This window comes from Callorhinchus milii, unplaced genomic scaffold, assembly GCF_018977255.1.
Source record: "Callorhinchus milii isolate IMCB2004 unplaced genomic scaffold, IMCB_Cmil_1.0 Scaffold1, whole genome shotgun sequence".
NCBI lineage: Eukaryota > Metazoa > Chordata > Chondrichthyes > Chimaeriformes > Callorhinchidae > Callorhinchus > Callorhinchus milii.
This window is the reverse complement of record NW_024704742.1, coordinates 4,711,599-4,730,602: the sequence shown is the minus strand read 5'-3', so window position 1 is coordinate 4,730,602 and position 19,004 is coordinate 4,711,599. Positions and strand designations below refer to the sequence as shown.

General features: G+C 39.4%; 1 protein-coding gene across 6 annotated transcripts in view; it reads right to left on the bottom strand.

The window, feature by feature from the left end:
* LOC103182148 (E3 ubiquitin-protein ligase RNF38) overlaps window positions 1–19,004 on the bottom strand; it is a 96,115-nt gene that overhangs the window by 11,207 nt on the left and 65,904 nt on the right. For 4 of the 6 annotated variants that reach the window (XM_007899028.2, XM_007899026.2, XM_042336528.1 and 1 more), the window contains 3 exons: window positions 18,834–18,995; window positions 14,839–14,898; window positions 4,229–4,332 (listed from right to left, as the gene is read on the bottom strand). In XM_007899028.2, coding sequence (XP_007897219.1) covers window positions 4,229–4,332; window positions 14,839–14,898; window positions 18,834–18,995 — 326 coding nt within the window. The remainder of the gene's footprint in view (window positions 1–4,228; window positions 4,333–14,838; window positions 14,899–18,833; window positions 18,996–19,004) is intronic. The other 2 variants (XM_007899029.2, XM_042336536.1) reach the window with 1 other exon arrangement.

Genomic DNA, 19,004 nt, shown 5'->3' with positions numbered 1-19,004 from the left:
TAAAGGCTCATTGCTCTGCTGCCTGTTAGGCGTCTATGTGAAATAAGATTGGGTCATCTCAACCTCTGTTCAACGTGGGAATGAGTGCACAATACAATAGTACCCATATTCTGGCACAAATTGGCAATCCCATTTAAAAAAAACTATGATGATAGCTGTCACGGAAACTTGAAATGACACACTGGTGCAGTGGTGTGTGTTCTGAGGTCAGAGTTAAGGCACTGTTGAGGCAGAGTAATGGAAGCTTTATTCTGCTTTTAAACCCAAAGCAAAGTAATTTAAACATAGAAATTATTCTTGAAGGTTGATTATCAATAAAATGGGCGCTTGGGTATTTTTTTGTGCTCTTCAAGATGCTTATATGATTTGTTTTTTGATGTTGACACTGGGTGATATATCCAAAGCAGAAAAAAGTGCCGTCCACATTTCCATCATCCTGAAGAGCACAAAAAAAATACCCAAAGCCCCACTTTATCGATAATTAACCTTCAAGAATAATTTGTATGTTTAAATTAGTTTGCTTTGCATTTCCTTTTGTAAAATTAACTATAGTTATCTCCCATTCAAATTGAATGAGGTGTTTTGTGGAAATGTTTTTTTAAAAAAAATGCTATGCTCATCCAATGAATATATTAGACTACAGCTCAGCTATAGAACAACAGCTTGCATTTATAAAGCGCCTTTTCCTATGGGATAAGTGGAATGTTGTACACCAGACAAGAAGACTGTCTGATGATGGGATGGGCACACAATATCAAAGCATTGCCAGGTCAGATACAGTATAATTCTGCCAATAAGTGTCACCATTAATGTATGTTAGTTTAGTTTTATTACAGGATCTTAAGAAACCCCATAATCCACTCATGCAGCATTTTCACAGCCTGACTGCGATTGCCAGTTTAGGGCCAAATTTGAAGCAGTTTTACTCTTGTGGTTTCACATCCACGAGGAAAAGTCAGCAATGACTGCCCAATCATAGGGCTCTTACAGCTAACAAACAGCCCATCCAGCAATCTGGGCTGGATTTGAACCAAGGTCCTAGATGTGAAAGGCCAGCGTGTTAATCCACTAAACTCAAATCATCATTTTAATGTTAAGTGATAAGTAAAACGATTGTTAAGTTTTAAAGCAAGATTTTGTTCTCAAGCTGGATTGCCTTAATTATCACAATGGTACTGAGAACACTGCAATGGAGATAACACTTCCTAAAGCGTGGAAGACATTGGATAAAAGTACTTTCAACAGACTGGCTATGTTATATCGTGCCCCGGTTGAACTTTAGAAACTAACAAACGTCCAGGTCGGTAGGTCGCTGTTGATATCACTTCCTTTCCATAACACGTTGCCCTCTATAATTCTGTATCTTCCATCAACCAAAAGCCTCTTTAGAATTATAGATAGAAAGACTCAGTCAGTGACGTTTACTGTGATACACAATGATTTAGACAGATCAAAATCCATTTGCTTTCCTTTTTTAATGTTTCAAATGTTGGCTTAAATTAAATATGCATTTTATATTGCTAATTATAGAGGCAGGTGTCATCAAATAATCCTGCAAGATTGCTAAGCAGTCAGTTAGGTACAAAATGCAAAAGAACGGAAGTGGAAGAATACAAAAAACTAAAACAAAGCATATTGTGGATAAATATGATGCTATCAACTGCCAGCTGTGAGAAAGATGAGGATAATATTTCAGCAAAGTCTAGAATTAGGAGACAATAAGAGTTACCTTCGATTTATTTCTGTTACTATATTCTTCCTACAAACACGCCTTGTATAGAAAATTACCAGTGATGATCGTTTTATATTGCAAATGAACCCTTCATTTATAGCGCGTCCACATCTGCATTAAAACTAGAGAATCCTGACAGCTGCAAAACAGTCCTCATTGGAGACTAGTGTGGAGCAAAGAACCCATCCATCAGCCTTGCTACAAAAGGTCTGCTGTTTAAAAACTTAAATACTATTACCTGCTATTTTTGCCCACAAATATACAGTCAATTCACTTTGCAGCATATTCTGTGAAGCGCGTTGAGACGTCTAGAAGACGTGAAAAGCGCTATATCAAACGCAAGGATTATTATTATTATTATGTGTGTTTCTTTTGGCCATTTTGCTCCCCTCCCTCCCTCTGCTCTTCCTTTGTTGTATTACATTAGACCAAGTGGGCATCACATCACAGCTGAGCCCGATCCTGTTGTCATCCAAAGGCCACAAGTACACTTCCCAGCAGAGCATCACTGGACGGTAATTAGAAGCAGACTGATAATTTGGAGTTGTGCCCTTTAAATTCTCTTGCTACCAAATGGAATAGCAGCCATTTGGAACACTAAATAAAGCGTAGGTCTACTTACTCAGTAAAATAAGTCCAGTACTTTGAAATGTGAGAACAGGAGTGCAATCTATAATATGAAAAAGCCTTTCTGTGCTCAACATGTTGATCAACTTACAACTACAACAAAGATGTAATCAAAAAAAATTCCCACACACTGTAATTTACTTATTCTCTTAATTTTAAATTGTAATCTCTTTGATTTATTTCCTTTCTTCATTTCTATCCTTTACTCTTTGCAGTGCGACCCAGAGCAGCATGCCTTAGCTATTACTACAACAACTTACATTTATATAGTGTTCCTCACACAGGATGGCGTCCCAGATACTTAAATTACTACAGAGTGAATTGCTACGTACAAACTGCAGTATGGCTTCATCATTATCATATTAGCATTGTTTGACTGATCACCGTAGCCCCCCAACACCTGTGCCTTGTGTCTAGTTTAATGGTTAGTTTATCAACAACTGAACAAAATCTTATTATTATATCCGTGTGGATATTTTCCTCAGTTGGCTTTTGTACCCATAATACTGCTTTAAAACTGAAAAAGAAAAGGTTTAATGCATCAGCAGTATCACATGGAGTTGATTTATTTTTTAAAAAATCGACACCTACAGCAAATTAAGATTCATGAGACTATTGTCAAATACCAGCAAACCGAAAATATATCAGTCATGGAAAATACGGTTCTATAAATTATAGCTTTTTTTGTTTACATCTGTGCCAAATGGCACGACATGTTGAAAGAGAATAATATAAACTCCAGGAGCCATTTCAATGGAACATAGTGTTATATAACATGGCAATGCATTTTTCCTGAGTCTCATGCAAAACTGCATGATAGTCAAGGTAGGAGGCCAAACCCAAATGAGATCAACCCTCGATATGAAGCACTACATTTATGATCCCCGTTTTCCCAACAAGGTTCTAGAATATGATCTATATTATACTGAATAAAGATGTGGAATGAAATGTTTTTTGTTGTGCCTCTTACAAATTATACAGTGAAAAACCCACCTTTCTGATCTGTAATTAGAAACGGCAGATAACTGAAGTTCCAGCGTTCCCTAAAATGTGCTGTGACTTCAGCACTAACTGCCATTCATTTTAATAGCATATTCATTATAAAGGAAAGCTTTCTTGTCTCCAAAGAATTCCCAACAATTACAATTCATTATTTTATACTGCATTATGTAATGCAACTAAACATTTTGACTTTTCAACTTATGGATGAAACCTTCTATTTACTTCAGAAAGACAGTTTATGCTCTCTAAAACAGTATATTATATACCCTCAATTGATTTTAACCACTTTGCTGCAAAGAATCTGTCTGAATTCTTGGTACAATTTAACCTTTTCTGTGCTGCAGGGCAGAGCTCATGGACACGGGTGGATTTTCTTCTGATTATAGCAGATAATCGGGAAAGTGATAATTGAGATTCCACTGTATTTTAATAGATAAGTGGGCCTGAAAAGGATGCAAGAAAATCGTGAACAGACATGATCACATGTTCACTGTAATTTGCAGTAGCAATTATATAAATCATGTTTAAGTTTAGATCAGAAACATTATCAGACTGACCTAACTTCAAAGTCTGCAGCAGATGTTTATAAAAGGTGACTGAAACCATACTGCCAATATCACAAACCAAGAAACGATGCTGAGATTTTTTCCCCCATTCACAGGAAAACTATGAGCTTAAGTCCCTGAAATCCAGGGTGCATAAACTTCAATAAAAGCTCTCTTCTGCCCACCTTTTGTATCTTCAGGTTAAGCTGGTGAGTGAACATTAGAGAAAAATCCTTTACATGGTATAGAAGAATTTTCTGCTTAACGTGACACATTGCAAGCAAAGGTTAGATGTCATTTTGAATACAGTAAATGCACTTACAGGAAATATGGCAAAAAGCTGGGGTGATAAGGTGGTGGTGGTAAAGGTTGCTGGGAACGATACCTGCGTCCTGTCAGTCTTCGAGGCATGAAGTGAGGGTACGGCTGTTAGGAGATAAAGAATGAACAATGAATGTAACTAACATTTCATAAACAACTATAAATCATCTAAACTACTAAACTGAGAAAGTGACTTAACCTTATACTTGATATAAGACTGGTAGATCTATCAGTGCTAGTTGATCACCTCCAATTTTATTTTCAAAATAATCAGATTAATGATGTTATTCTGTGGCATCTGGATCACCTCTAATTTATGGTGGCAAACTGACAGGTAAAAACCCACACACCTGCACATTTTAATTTGGGTCAGAAATGACCTAACTACAAAGTCTTGTAGCAGATGTTTGCATGATTATGAAAGATGACTGAAAATATATTGCCAACATCACAAACCAAGGCACAATTCTGAGATTTGGTTATCCGTTAACAGGAAACATTTTTCATTTCAGTTTATGAGGAAAACGTAGGCAAGTCAAGCTGCAACTTTCAGTCCCACCTTACTCCTGGACTTAATGTTGTATCCAGAGGCTTCCCATACTATCCTCTATTTGGAATGGAAGCAAAACTACAACTACAAAACTGTCAGGTGGTCTTATGGTTAATACTAGTTACATGGTTCCAGGAATTTCAAGCATCATTACCAGACTGAACTTAGATGCTGGTAACCCGCACTCTTAAAACAACCATCACACAAGTCTATTTAGAGAGTGCTCAATGGAAAGCTAGTTTCTTAGTGCGGTAAATTTGCAAATTTACTAAGTTTAGAATAAACAGAAAATGTAGGAATGGTCGAAGAGGAAGGTCTTCATGTAGATCGCTTTATTCTAAAAGAACAAATTTAAAAACTTGGATTAAATGGCCTCTTAATCTTTTTATCCACCATTAAGAAGCAACTGAGCTCCTTCGGGTCAGGTTGCTTTGTAGGTAAGGGATTTAACCTAAAATGATGTTCTCCTTCTCTCAATTGTCTCTAATAGTTGCCTAAATATGGTAATCATAACTGTACAGACACCAAGCATTGTTACACTCATGTAACATCGGTGTTCATCAGCAATGCTTCCTCTGCTTACATACTCAAACTACAAGTGGATTGTAGTAAGGAGTTGAATTGTACTCCTTTCTCCTTAAACAGTCTGCTTTAAACACAGAATGTGGTAACATCCCGGAAACCTGGGACATTGTACTTTGAAGATCTTTATCAGGAATATTTAAAAGTATTTTAAAGTCAGATTTATAGGGCATCCACCAGTCACAGCTGTCGTATCAGTTCAATATCAAATGCGAGGATTATTATAACTGATTTAACGATACCATCTTAATACTAAGATGTTATGCCCTTGAAACATATGCTATGGGTATCATTCTGCACTGCATAGGTGGAGTTCCAATGATGATTTTATTCTGTTTTGGGCTTGTTTTGCAATCTGTTTGTGTGTTTTTTTCCCTCCATCAGCAGCAATTGACAGCAGGCTTCCCCAACTGCACCATTCAGCTTGAACTGAACTTGAGCTGCAGCTGAACTCAGTTTTATTTCGCTGCATGTTCCATGGTAAATTAACCAGAGTTACTACCATAACTTTTACTACCATACTTATTGCATCAAATATTTTCAGAAAGGCTCTGCATCATTAGCGATGGCTACTGTTTTGAGAGTTTACTTCCTCAGTTCCTTCTCGTAACAGAGAACTCAGTGGGCAGGAAGGTGCCATGATAGACATTTTCAAAGATAAATGATGTAAAGCCAAAATACACCTATGATAGTTTTGAAGGACTGTACACAACACTCCCAATGCTCTCTATCCTTTCTCCTTCCCACTCCGATAAGAACGCACCAAATCAATAATGTATTAGGAATGGAGTTCTTGCACAACTAGTATTTGGCACAAAGAATCTAAACATACACATACCATATGTACCAAATTTATTAAACACACCATGTAAATGGAATATCAAGAAGACATGTGTGTGATGGGTAAAAATGGAAGTGTTTTTGCGATCGTCTGTGGAGCAATGTTTAGTGTGTGATGTCTCTAAAACAGTTCATCGACTAATAGCATGAATAGTAGATTGATAACTGTCGACTTTTGCACCTTCGTTTCCATGACTTCAGACAGTTTTTAAACCACGCAAAATGACAGCAACTGAATATAGGCATATATAAAGATGCAGTTGTACACCAGCCGGTAATAAGAATAATATTCCTTGAATTCGATGTAGAGTTGAGAGGATGACTTAAAGCGTCTGGTAGGATTTTACTGTAAAGTGTAACGTCTATAGATTTTGTAGGAAAATACAGCAGCTAATTTGAGCACAGCAAATGTTCCACTAACAGCCACAAAGTGAATGACCAATTGTATTTGAGAGATTGTCCAGGCACCTTCTCGTTTCAAACAGTGTCATGGGATCTTCAAACATCCAAACACCATCAACAACTTGCATTTATATGGTGCCCTTCACGCATGAACAGGCAGATGAGACCTCAGTTTAACATCTCATATGAAGTACAAAGCTAAACACAAGGTTCACTTTACAGGTGCAGCAACATAAGACTCGCATCCACAGTGCAATGACAGGTCAATGATATTAAATGATCCACAGTATGAAACACAGTTGAACAAGGACATAATTTGGCGCTTTACATCCAGGGAGCAAGCAAAGAAAAAAACTCATTCACTCAGAGGTAGTGAAGTGTTAAGGAGTCATCTCCTGTGCTTTGGAAATAGTTAAAAGTATGTGGATATCTGTTAAAGAAAAGTGATAACTGATGTAACAAGAGGCACAGGAAACTAATGACATGACCCCAGTAGTATTGTGCAATACAATAGTAATGTTTTCAAATGTTATATTTCATAAGGGCTTTGTTTCAATAAGTATCAAAACAAGTAAGCATTCATGTGCAACAAGACAATTTTCTAGGTGTCAGCCTGGCTCAGGGGTAGCACACTTGCCGTTAAGTCTGAAGGTTCTGGGTTCGAGCTCCACCTCCGGACTTGGAATCACATAGTCTGAGGTGATTCTCCAATGCAGTGTTGGGGGTTGTTGCATTGTCAGAGGTGCCATCCTTCAAATGAAACATTAAACCGAGGCCTGTTCAGGTGGATATTATGGATCCTATGGCACTAATCAAAAAGAAAAGGGAGTTTCTCCCAGTGTCCTGGTGTTGTGGATTTCTGTAGCTCAGTGGTTAGAGCACTTGGCTCGCAAGCAAGAGACCTGGGTTTGATTTCCGGCAGGGCTGGCGAAATGTTGGGCAACCCTGTGATACGTTGGGAAAGCTTCCTTACTCCACACGCCTCTGTTTACCTAGCAGTAACTAGGAACCTGGTTGTTAGTCGATTGGTGGATCGCTTTTCCGGGGGTAATAATTCCTTCAAAGATAATAATAATAAATTGGTCCCAATCTACATAAAAATCACAGTACGAGCAGAATTCCAAACTCTTGTCTAAATTACAGGCTACCTGGAAAAAAAGAATGGCAAATATATAAAAACCCTCCTCAAGTAACCTGGGTAACACTTCTACTGAATCGTTTTGCGAATATTATAGGTTTAGTGCAACCTCAGAGAACTAGCTGCAAGATATTCAGAAATATGGGGGTATGTATAGCTGGTATGGCAGAGGTTCTGTAAGTGTAGAGGAAAATGCAGGCTTTTCTACAAAGGTCAAAGTGATGCTCAGATGCTTGTAAGCATCCCATGAGGCCAAGTCAGAGGTCTAAGTGACCACCAGTGAACACCTGGACAGCTAATTCAAATGCTGTAAAATTCCAGCAGACTGCTGAAAGCACTGTTGGCTCCATGGAAAATCCTCTTTATTCACTTAACTCTTAAGACCAGCCACCGGGTCTGTTAAGTATTGTTCAATTTTGAATTTGCCCTATTACTTGTTTAAAACTCGCACTAACATTATAGATTGTTTTCACAGGGACAAGTTCACACAAGTCTGAAGTTGAACTGGGAAGGAATATAGATTTACAAAGAATGTATTATACGGAAACAGGCCACTCGGACAGTGTTTATACTCCACCCATTCCTTTATTTCTTCCCAAACAATTCTATTCCCCCCTTCCTAGCTTCCTCTTAAATGCTGCTACACTATCTGATTCAATCTCTGCTCCAGACAGCGATTTCCACAATCTCACCATCTGCGAGTAGTAAATTCCTCCTAAATTCTCTTTTTCATCCCCTATTCGCTATCTTATATTTGTGTCCCTGGTTACGGACTACCTAATCAGTGGAAACAGACAATTTATGTTAACCTTATCGAACCCTTTTATAATTTTAAACACTTCTATTAAGTCCCCACTTAAACGTGTCTTCTCTCGCAAAAAAACGGGACTAACCTAGCCAATCTGTCCTGATAGTAGTAACCTGCCAGCCCTTGTTTCACCCTTGTAAACCTATGCTGGACTCGTATATTTATGCCGTCATATCCTTCCTATAGTGTGGAGACCAGAATCGGATACAATGCTTCAAATGTGGTATAACTCAGGTTTTGTATAAATTCAACATCACTTTCTCATGTTTATATTCTATCCCTCTGGATATAAAGCCAAGAACCCATTGGCCTTTTTTATATAGATTGTAGCTGCTCATGTAAAACTATGAAATGCTATGTGTTCAGCCTTTGCCATGCGGTTGGATTTTGTGCGCCATAACAACCCCTCAGGGTCCCATTTTATTGCTGATGAGAGTATTGCTGCCTTTCACAATTATATGGCATGAAGATCTAGTAGTAGAAAAAGTTACTTTATGTGGCATGGAAACAGGTCTTTCTGCCAACTAGTCTGTGATAGTGTTTATGAGCCCCACTCCTCCTATTCCTCTTTCCCACATGTTTGCTTCAAGTTTCCTTTTGAATGCATTGTTACTTTTTGCTTTAACCACAGCTGCCAGCAGTGAAATCTACATTCTCACCAACTTTTGTGTGAAGAATTTCCTTCTAAACTCCCTATAGGATCTACTTCTACTAACTTATAATTATGTCCTGTAGTTTTGGACTCATCAACAACTGGAAACAGCCAATCAACGTCCACCTTATTGAATTCTTTCATCATCTTAAACGCTTATCAGATTCTCTCTAAAACATCTCAATTCTGTAGTTTAGTGGTTAGAGAATTTGCCTGGTAAACGAGAGGACCTGGGTTTGATTCCTGGGCGGGAGGCAAGTTTCCTTACTCCACATGCCTGTTTACCTAGCAGCAAGTAGGAACCCGTTTGTTAGTCGATTGGCGGATTGCTATTCCTAAGGTAATAATCCCTTTGAAATAAAAATAATAATATGGTCACTCAATCCACGACTGTTTGTGGGACACTGCTGTGCGTAATTGGCTGCCATATGTCGCCCACAAAATATACAGTCCAATTCATTTTAGAGTATATTCTGTGAAGTGCTTTGAGGGATCTAGAAGATGTAATAAGGCGCTGTAAAATGCAAGGATAATATTATTATAATTCCAGAGAAAACGTCTAACTTGTACATTTTTTCACTTTGCTGTATAGCTCTATTCATTCATCCCTTGTAATATCCTTGTAAATCTATGCTGTACTCTCTCCAATGCTGCAATATCTTTCTTGTAATATGATGACCAGAACTGTATCTTGTGCTTCAAATGTGATCTAACCAATACACGTAGCATTATTTCCCTACGTTACACTTACTTCTCGTGACAAAGAACCAAGGACTCCATTTGCATTCTTTATGGCCTCGTTCATTTGTGCTGCTACTTTTACAGTCTGTGAATCTAGAACTGTAGATGGCTTTATTCCTCTTCCCGTCTCAGGTTCCTACCGCCCAGAGTAAGTCAGTTCTTTATTGATACAACCTAAGTGAATCACTTCACATTTCCCTATATTAAACTCCATCTGCCACCTATCTGCCCATTCTACAAGCCTATTTATGATAAAGCATATATAATAAAGCTCTGGTCTGAAGTTGATGCATAGGAAATATATTACAATTTTATGTAATACGTTAGGCTCTCTGTACTTTTCGGTGTCTAGTACTACATGGACATGATGCTGCCTCTATAGATATTTTGATGGCTTGGCTCAGTTGGAAGCACTGTGAGGCAGAAGGTTGCGGATTCAAGTCCCACGTCGGGACTTTGAACTCATGTAGTCCCGGATAATAATCTAATGCAGTGCTGGGGGTGCTGCATTGTCAGAGGTGCCACTCTTCCGATGAAACATTGAAAGATCCATGGCATTAATTGAAAAGAAAAAATAATTTCTACCGGTGTCCTGACCAACAATCCCCCAGTTACAATTGATCATTCACTTCATGATTGTTTGTGGAACACGGCTTTGTGCAAATGGACTACCACATTTGCCTACAAATGCAGAGCTATTTCACTTTACAGTAAATCTGGTGAAGCTCTTTGAGATATTCTCCTGAAGTGAAAGGTGCTATACCAAATGCAAAAAATATTTTTATTTAATGTTATTTATTCTGTGTCAATAATAATGAACTTCTATTATTACCCTACTTAGTCAAACATACTTCGATTTATAATGGATCTCAAAATACACCTGCCACACAGAGAGGAGGCATCTTGGGTGTTTTATTTCCAAATTGTAATTCCTACACTTCAGGTATTTGGTTAAAATGTCAAATGCATACAATTAAAAATGGATGGCTAAGTGACTGTTTTTAAGGGCAAAAAATATCAAATAAACTCTTTACCAGCATTCACTACAGTAAATAGCACTGACCTGACAACTACAGTTTAACAGGGTGGTTGGGGGTCTTTCAAATACAAACCAATGTTAATAGGTGCTGTATCACTGGTCAGGTTTCTGCATTCAGTGGCATACTGATAGAAGACAAAAATCAGAACTGGGGCTTCAAACATTGTCAGAAAAGCAACATGGACATAATCAAATAGCTAGATTTTTAAAATGGTCTTAAACAAGGGAGAGGAGCAAGGTAAAGGGATATTGGGAGTGAGTTCCAGAGAAGGCTTGACCACTGAGCTGGGAAGGAGGGTGGAGCATCTGAAAAAATTGTGATGTAAACTAGATTTGGATGCTTAAAGGAAGCAACAATATCAACTTGCATTTATTGTATATAGTGCCCTTCATGTGGGTAACGTCTCAGAGCATTTAAACATTGAGAGGAGTGTTTAAAGGCTGGAGGTGTTCACATAATAATAATCCTTGCATTTGATATAGCATTTTATCATGTCTTCGCGATGTCTCAAAGTGCTTCACAGAATCTACTGTAAAATGTATTGACTATATTTTGTGGGTGAAATATACAGTCAATTGTAGATTTGTACATAGCTAGGGAAGGACAAACTGAAGGGATTTAAAGCAAAGGATGAGAACCTTTGAAGTTCAACTGCTGGGCTACTGGTGCAAGTGAGGTTTGGTAATGGTGGAATAATGGGTGTTTGGAACTTAGTTCAGGAGAGGAAATGGGCTAAAGTTTGTATGTTTTGAGGGTGGAGTTATGGAGGAGAGAATTGAAAAAGTCTAACTTCAAGGTAACATCGTTATAGATATGGGTTTCATCTGCAGATGGGGTAAGATAAGCACAAAGGCAGACAGTATTCCAGAGAAGGAACTACAGTGGCTAGATGTAAGAGTTTCAGTTGAAGCAACTTATTTAGAACATAGGACAATCTTAATACCTCTTTATTGTAATCATAAAGCATCACCCGCTTAAAATGTTCCTTTGCTGGATACTTGCAAAACCTACCTTTACAATAATCTTAGAAATAAGAAACACATTTTTTAGTGTTGAAGTAATAAAAATGTTATACCCAACGCCAAAGGATGTTTGGCATTTGAAGCTGCTTCCTCAAATCAAGTTGCCTCAAGTGGCTTGTAGGAAGGATGTACAACTTGTTTTAGAAGCACAATGACTGAACTATGTACCCAGTCATACATTTCCAGCCAATAAAACAGTGTTGGTATGACTGGCAATGATAAGCTTTTTCTATGTGAAGAGCTGACTAAACTCAAGACACATTTAATGGCAGACGAATGGCGAGTAATGAGCCTTGATCATCCTAGCCACAAAGTGCCATTTACCTTAAAAAGCAATGAGAAAACCTGAACTGAGATATGCAATATTGTCCTGGGATCCTCTTGAGCGTAAATATTTAAAATCATAACTGTACACCTTAAGTAAGGGAAATCCTCATCAACAAATACTGGATATTTGGCTTAACTTCTTCATCCCTCTGAGGTTAGTGGATCTTTTACAACAATAACAACAACATTACATTTGTACAGCGCCTTTCACATCGGGAGGATGTCCCAAGGCGCTGGACAGTCAAGAGTTTCAGACCCAAGCTGGGGGTCGGGATCAGGGAGGGAAGGGGGGGAAAGCAGGGTGATCGAAAGCAGGTCGAAGAGGAGGGTCTTGAGACAGGTCTTGAAGGAAGAAAGGGAGGGGGCGAGGTGGAGGGACTGCGGGGTGGAGTTCCAGAGGGAGGGGGCAGAGTGGCTGAAGGCCCGCCCGCTAATAGTGGAGCGAACGAGGCGAGGGATGTGAAGCAGGCCGGAGCCCGCTGAGCGGAGGGAGCGGGCAGGTTGGTAGGGGGTTAGGAGGTCACAGAGGTGGGGGGGGGGGGGGGGGGGGAGCAAGACCATGAAGGGCTTTGAAGGTGAGGACCAGGATTTTAAACTGTATCCTCTGTGTGATGGGAAGCCAGTGGAGTCAGGCGGGGATGGGGGTGATAGGGTCACTGAGCCTGGTGCAGGAGACGACACGGGCGGCAGAGTTCTGGATGATCTGCAGCCTATGGAGGGAGGAGTTGGGGAGGCCAACAAGCAAAGAGTTTGCAAAGTCAAGCCTCGATGTAATGAAAGCGTGTATTAGGGTTGCGGCCTGTGGTGTGAGACAATGGCGGAGCCGGGCGATGTTGCGGAGGTTGGGAAAGGCAAAGCAGGTCATGGCACAGATGTGGGATAGAAAGAATAGTTGAGGCTCAAACAAAACCCCAAGGTTCCAGACTGGCTTAGTAAGGTGGAGTGTTCAACCATGATGGTAATGCTGTCAGCACCTGAGGTGTGGAGGTGCTGACAGGAGCCAATCAGGAGAGCCTCGGTCTTGTTGATGTTCAACTGAAGAAAGTTCGCTCTCATCCAGACTTGATGTCTGACAGACATTCTGTCAGGACAGCAGCGGTCCTGGAGTCAAGGGTGGAGGCAGAGAGGTACAGTTGCCTGTCATCCGCATACATGTGGAAGTTGACCTCATGTCTGTGGATGATGTTACCAAGAGGGAGAATAGAGAAGTTGAAGAGAAGAGGACCAAGGACAGAGCCTTGAGAAATGCTGCATGAGACGGTGCGGGGGCTAGAGGAGAAACCGTTTGTGAAGATGAAGTGGAAGCGGTGTGAGAGGTACGATCTGAACCAGTCAAGGACAGAGCCATGAAGGTTGAGGTGAGAGGATAGGCGGTGGATGAGGATAGAGTGGTCGACGGTGTCGAAGGCAGCAGAGAGGTCAAGGAAGACAAGGAGGCAGAGTGAGCCCTGGTCGCAGATGGACAGAATGTCATTTGTCACTTTGACCAGGGCTGTTTCTGGTCGGCACGGAAACCCGATTGGTGGGGTTCGTGAAGGGAATGGTGGGCGAGGAAGGAGCGAAGCTGGGAAGCAACAACTCATTCCAGGACCTTGGAGAGGAAAGGGCGGTTGGAGATGGGGCAGTAGTTTGAGAGTAGAGATGGGTCCCAGGGAGGGTTTTTTAAGGATAGGAGTGATGACGGCAGTTTTTAATGGTTTTACAGATGTTTATCCACTTACTTGGGTACCGAAAGTTCAGACCAGTAGTCTATAATGTATTGGATAAAAGGGAAATAGAGAAGAGCTTACAGCAGCTGGCTCCACAAAGTCAACTAGAGACTGAGACCATGATGTCATTGCTATCTATGTATGGGAGTCAAAAGAAACAAGCTATTCGATTCCCCAAAAGAGCAGAAGAAACCCAGTCATGGCCAATGCCAAAGTCATGGAGTTGGTAATGAAATATTGGACAAACATTACTTAAGGAACATCTCAGGAAATGGTGTGACAATCTGGACATGTCTCAACCATGGAGTCTTCATTGAGACCTTTTGGTTTCTAAAAGCCATGTGATCTAAGCTAACTGGTGGCCAGAGATGTCTCCACAAAGAGGGGGAGAAATGGTGAGAAAGCTTATGGATTTCTAGACCCTATTTTCTTCAACGTTAGCTCAAAGTCTGACGGTAATGGAGTAACCTGCCAATAAATTTTCCTTATATTTCTGAGACTGAAGTGTTTTCCTATTCTAATAGTTCGCTGCCACAAAGTATCTTTACAGTGCACCTGTAGCTTTCAAGTTCAACCCTGTACAGATATCAGAGATGCAAACCAAACCCCCAGCCAAACCATACACTGGGAGATTTGAGCAACAGTAGGGTTAAAATGGAAACCATCAGACATTTCCTAGAAAGGGACAAAAAAGATAACCAATAAATTTTTTTTTAATAAGACTAGTTCTAAATTTTCTTTTGGAAAACACAGTAAAGTCAAGAGTTTTGGACATATAGTAACAAAATGAACTGGCCTACCAGCAAGGAGTCTTCCAGTGAAAACCCAACAGATTCAAGGAGTAACACACCCAACGAGTACTGTCAGATGGGAGAAAAGAACTGAGTTACCAGTGTTGGGCACAGTTCTTACAGGAGGTGTCAATACCCATCTTGCAAGGACCAATGTATGGAGCGTGCTTGTAAATTAAAAAAAATTCTGACACTGCGCATGCACAAATGAGATAAAATTAAAAGTTTGGAAGATGCTTCGAAAAAGAGAAAAAGGACTTCATTCAGAGAAAAAAAATCAACATTTAGTATCCCCAATGTTTCATTTGTTTTGTGGAGTGTATTACATGGAAGTTAATGACACTTCCCGAGTTCAAGACATTAGGTAAACAGATATTTTGAAGTAAAGTTAGCTTATGAAATTATTTAACAATATAAAGCAAATGTAAACATTTTTTAAAGTTTAAATTTAAAAGTTAAAAGGTTTTTCATTACATGATTTACTTTTCTACCCCATCACAACTTTTGAGCTTTATGAAACTGTCCCACAATAATGAATGGAAACCTAAACATGAGAACTAAAGGTTACCTACCTTTGGTGAAGTGTCCTCATTCTTTCAACGTATACCCTCCAACATATATACTGTATGATAGGCCCAATGTTATGTAAGCTCCTACCCCTCACATATTGCATTGCATATAAACTCACTCTTAAGACTAGTCCTCAGTTCTTTCAGACAGAGGAAATACCACAGACATTTAGATTATATAGAGAAGGGAACAATTTCAAAAATACTAATTTATAAACCCTCCAAATAAGAGCTCAAACAGTGTGGAAGAGGATAGGAGTGAGGTATAGAGAAAAATATGATGAACAGTACTTTGCTCAGAGAGAAAAAATAACAACCTGTAACCTTAAATTTATTTTCTACTTGTTTAGGCTTTATACACCTTAGGACAAGGTCACTGCAGTGCCAAAATATTTAGATGACATCTTGCAATTTAAAGTCTGCTTTAAAGACTAATATGCTGAAATGAGCATCTTTGAAAAACCATACTACAACGCCAAGTCAAAGCATGAACACAGAGTAACTTGTGATACTGGCTAGTGAAGCATGCCAAACCTCTAAAGCCATGTTGTAGTACAAACTATGTTTGATCTCCGAGGATTGTTTTGATGGGAAGAATTTCTGCACCACATCACCAAACTTAATGCTATCTAACAAGCATTAAACTTGTCAAAAGACATCTGCCCAGGACGTTGAGACATGAATTTTGGAAGGCGTTGTATCCCTATCCTCCTTTCTGAAGCACAAAACTTAAGAAACTGAGCCAGCAAGATCTATGAGAAATCAGTACATTAGCTAAACCATTTAAGGCAGAGTTTGCACAATGGAGACAGCAGCACTAAAAGTTCTCAAGATCAGACTCAATAAGCTGTCAGAAGTCATGGCCAAAACCAAGCCCTATATATACAGCTTTATTTAAAACAGCTACGTCAACCAACCATGTTATCTGCCGACACTGAATGCATAATCAAGTATTTCAAATCATGAGCTGGCATATTGCTGTCCAGGGCTAACCCAGAGCTCATTCTATCATTATGTGGTCTACATTCTTTGAATGTAGAGGATTCTGTTTACAACTCCTACTAGTATCTCCAGCCCTGATATATCAACCAGTGCAATGGCACTGATTAACAGATCACTTAAACTATAAGCTCTGGTTAGGGAAAGCAAACTTATTGGAGATCGCCTGATGTAATTAATATGTGCTCTTCCTCAGAGTATTCTGGTGCAGATGCTTCAGTACCATAAGATAACATGAGCCGCCTAAGTGATTTTTTGGGTGTGGAATAATTGCTTGGGTGTGAAGTTTTCTTTCAAGTCATGCAAAACTTGTGCCCTTTAGCTATGTGCTTAAAATAATTCATCCCGTGTTGACAATGATGAATACTCTATATTCTTAAAATAAATGATCCCGTGCTGACAATTCAATAGAGATAAGCGCAAGGTTCCTGCACAGAGGAAGCAAAACAGGAGGCACGTGGATGTGATAGAACTTGCTACAGTGGGAGCTGAAATAAACCCAGTTATTTGAATCATTCTGGTCTATCTCAAAATAACATGAGCTGGCAATTAACAAGACAAATGGATGCTAGGCTATGTTGCTAAATCAGTTAAGTTCAGGTCCTCAGAAGTCATTTTCAAGCTGTACAGTGTGGTGGTCTGTCTGCACATCGAGTTCTGCGTTCAGTTCTGGTTGCCACGACATAGGGGTCTGCCCAGGTGCTAGAGGCAATACAGAGCAATGAGGATGATCTCCAATGATAGAGAGGTGAATTATGAAGAACCGTAAGATAAGCAAGGGTTTTCAGCCTTGTAAAGAAAAATCTCAGCAAGATGCTAAATGGGATTGAAAAATCAAACCCAGAACAGTACTTCTAGACAAACCAATGCAGCAAAGACAAGAGGCAACAGGTCGACGGTTGTAAAGCTCAATTTCAGGACTAACATCAGGAATTCTTTATTTACACAAAGAGTAATTAACAACTGGACTAAGTTGCCAGGAAGGGTGCTTGAAGCCTGTACTGTAAGAAACATCTGAGACAGTAATGGTAAGATGGAAGTTGGGCATTCTGGAAGGATGAGAGCAAATGGAATGAAGGGCCTTCAACTTCATTGAAACCTCTCATGATCTTGTGAAATCCTGCACTTGACAAATCTTTTGCTGACTTCCAGTATATAAGCTTCTTCTTCTATAGTGGGCAGCTGAGACAATTGAGTAGAAATGCTCAGTGAGCAGAACAACAGGGGAAAAAGGAACTGAGGACTGGTCCTTGGGGATGGCTTTTATGCATTCTGGGAATGGAGTATAGAACTCCTCGATGGACACTGTCCCAGTAACTTTCACCCAGAAGATAATGGACCAATCTTAAGAAATACAGAGGAAAATTAATAAGAGGATTGCAACCTTTTCTAAGATATTCCATATTAAAATTCTATGCAACTAATTTTAACTACATTTTCTAAAGACTGCGAAGCATTTTTGTGTGCAAACAATGGACTATTTGTAAATTGGAACTTTTTAAATAAGTGTTAATGTTTTCTTAATTTAAATGTTTACGACCATTTTCAGTCAAGATAATCCAAGTAGTCTGAATGCAGCATGATACATAATCAATTCCATTCAACTAGCTTTTCTCTTACAATCACCTTGAAGTACAATGGCAGATTCCTACTTTAACGGGAACACACCATATTTTCAAAGATTCCCAAATAAAATTTTATCTATATGTAATTTGTGCACGTCATAAATACGCAATTTAAAGGTTAGAATGATTGACACAGCTTACTATCAGATCGGAAAGAAATTTAGCATAACTTTAGTCTCACTTTCAAAATGGAAGCCACCAAATTAATCTGTAAATTGGATCTGAACGCATCATTTTGAGTAAGAACGTTTCCAAATAGATTTTCTAGCAAAAGCTGTTGATAATCTCTTCAAACGTGCCCTTATTCGACATTTGTAAGAAGAGCAAAACTACATAAGATCAGTACTTGTTCAGCAGAATTGGTATTATTTCCTAACTGCTCTACATAGTCCAAAACACATGTTTGAAGTCTACACTGGCAGTTGAAATAACATTGTCTGGATAATTGTAGTACATTAACCGCAAGCACTAGGAGTTTTCTTGGAACGAACAGCAGTCAAAATCAGTCCCTGCTGCAGAACCTCACAAATGTGCTGGCCTTTTTGTCAATTCCACTCATAAACAACTCTCATGTGGCAAATTGTGGAGAGTGGAATAGAAAGAAGCAGGAACAGTACTTAAGGTATGAAAGGCATTTGGCCAATAATCCCTCTCATAGTGCAAAACAATAATTTAAAATAAACATTACACCTGACTCATTTGTCGAGTCTTTGTTCTTGCCGTGGACAACTCCACTTCTGCCTTGAACATGCTTTGTAATAACAATCAAATATCATAAACAAATAAGACATAGAAGCAGTTGAATACTCACTACTCCAAAGGGCAGCTCTTGGTGAAGAGCATCATGTGGTAGGAACTGGAGTGGGCCAGATGGAGGCAGAGTTGGAGGGTGTGGTGACGGAGGGTAGGTAAAACCTCCAACAGGGAGATGCTCCCCCAATAACTCCACTTCATTCTCTATCCTTTGTAAAGGCTGGCAAAA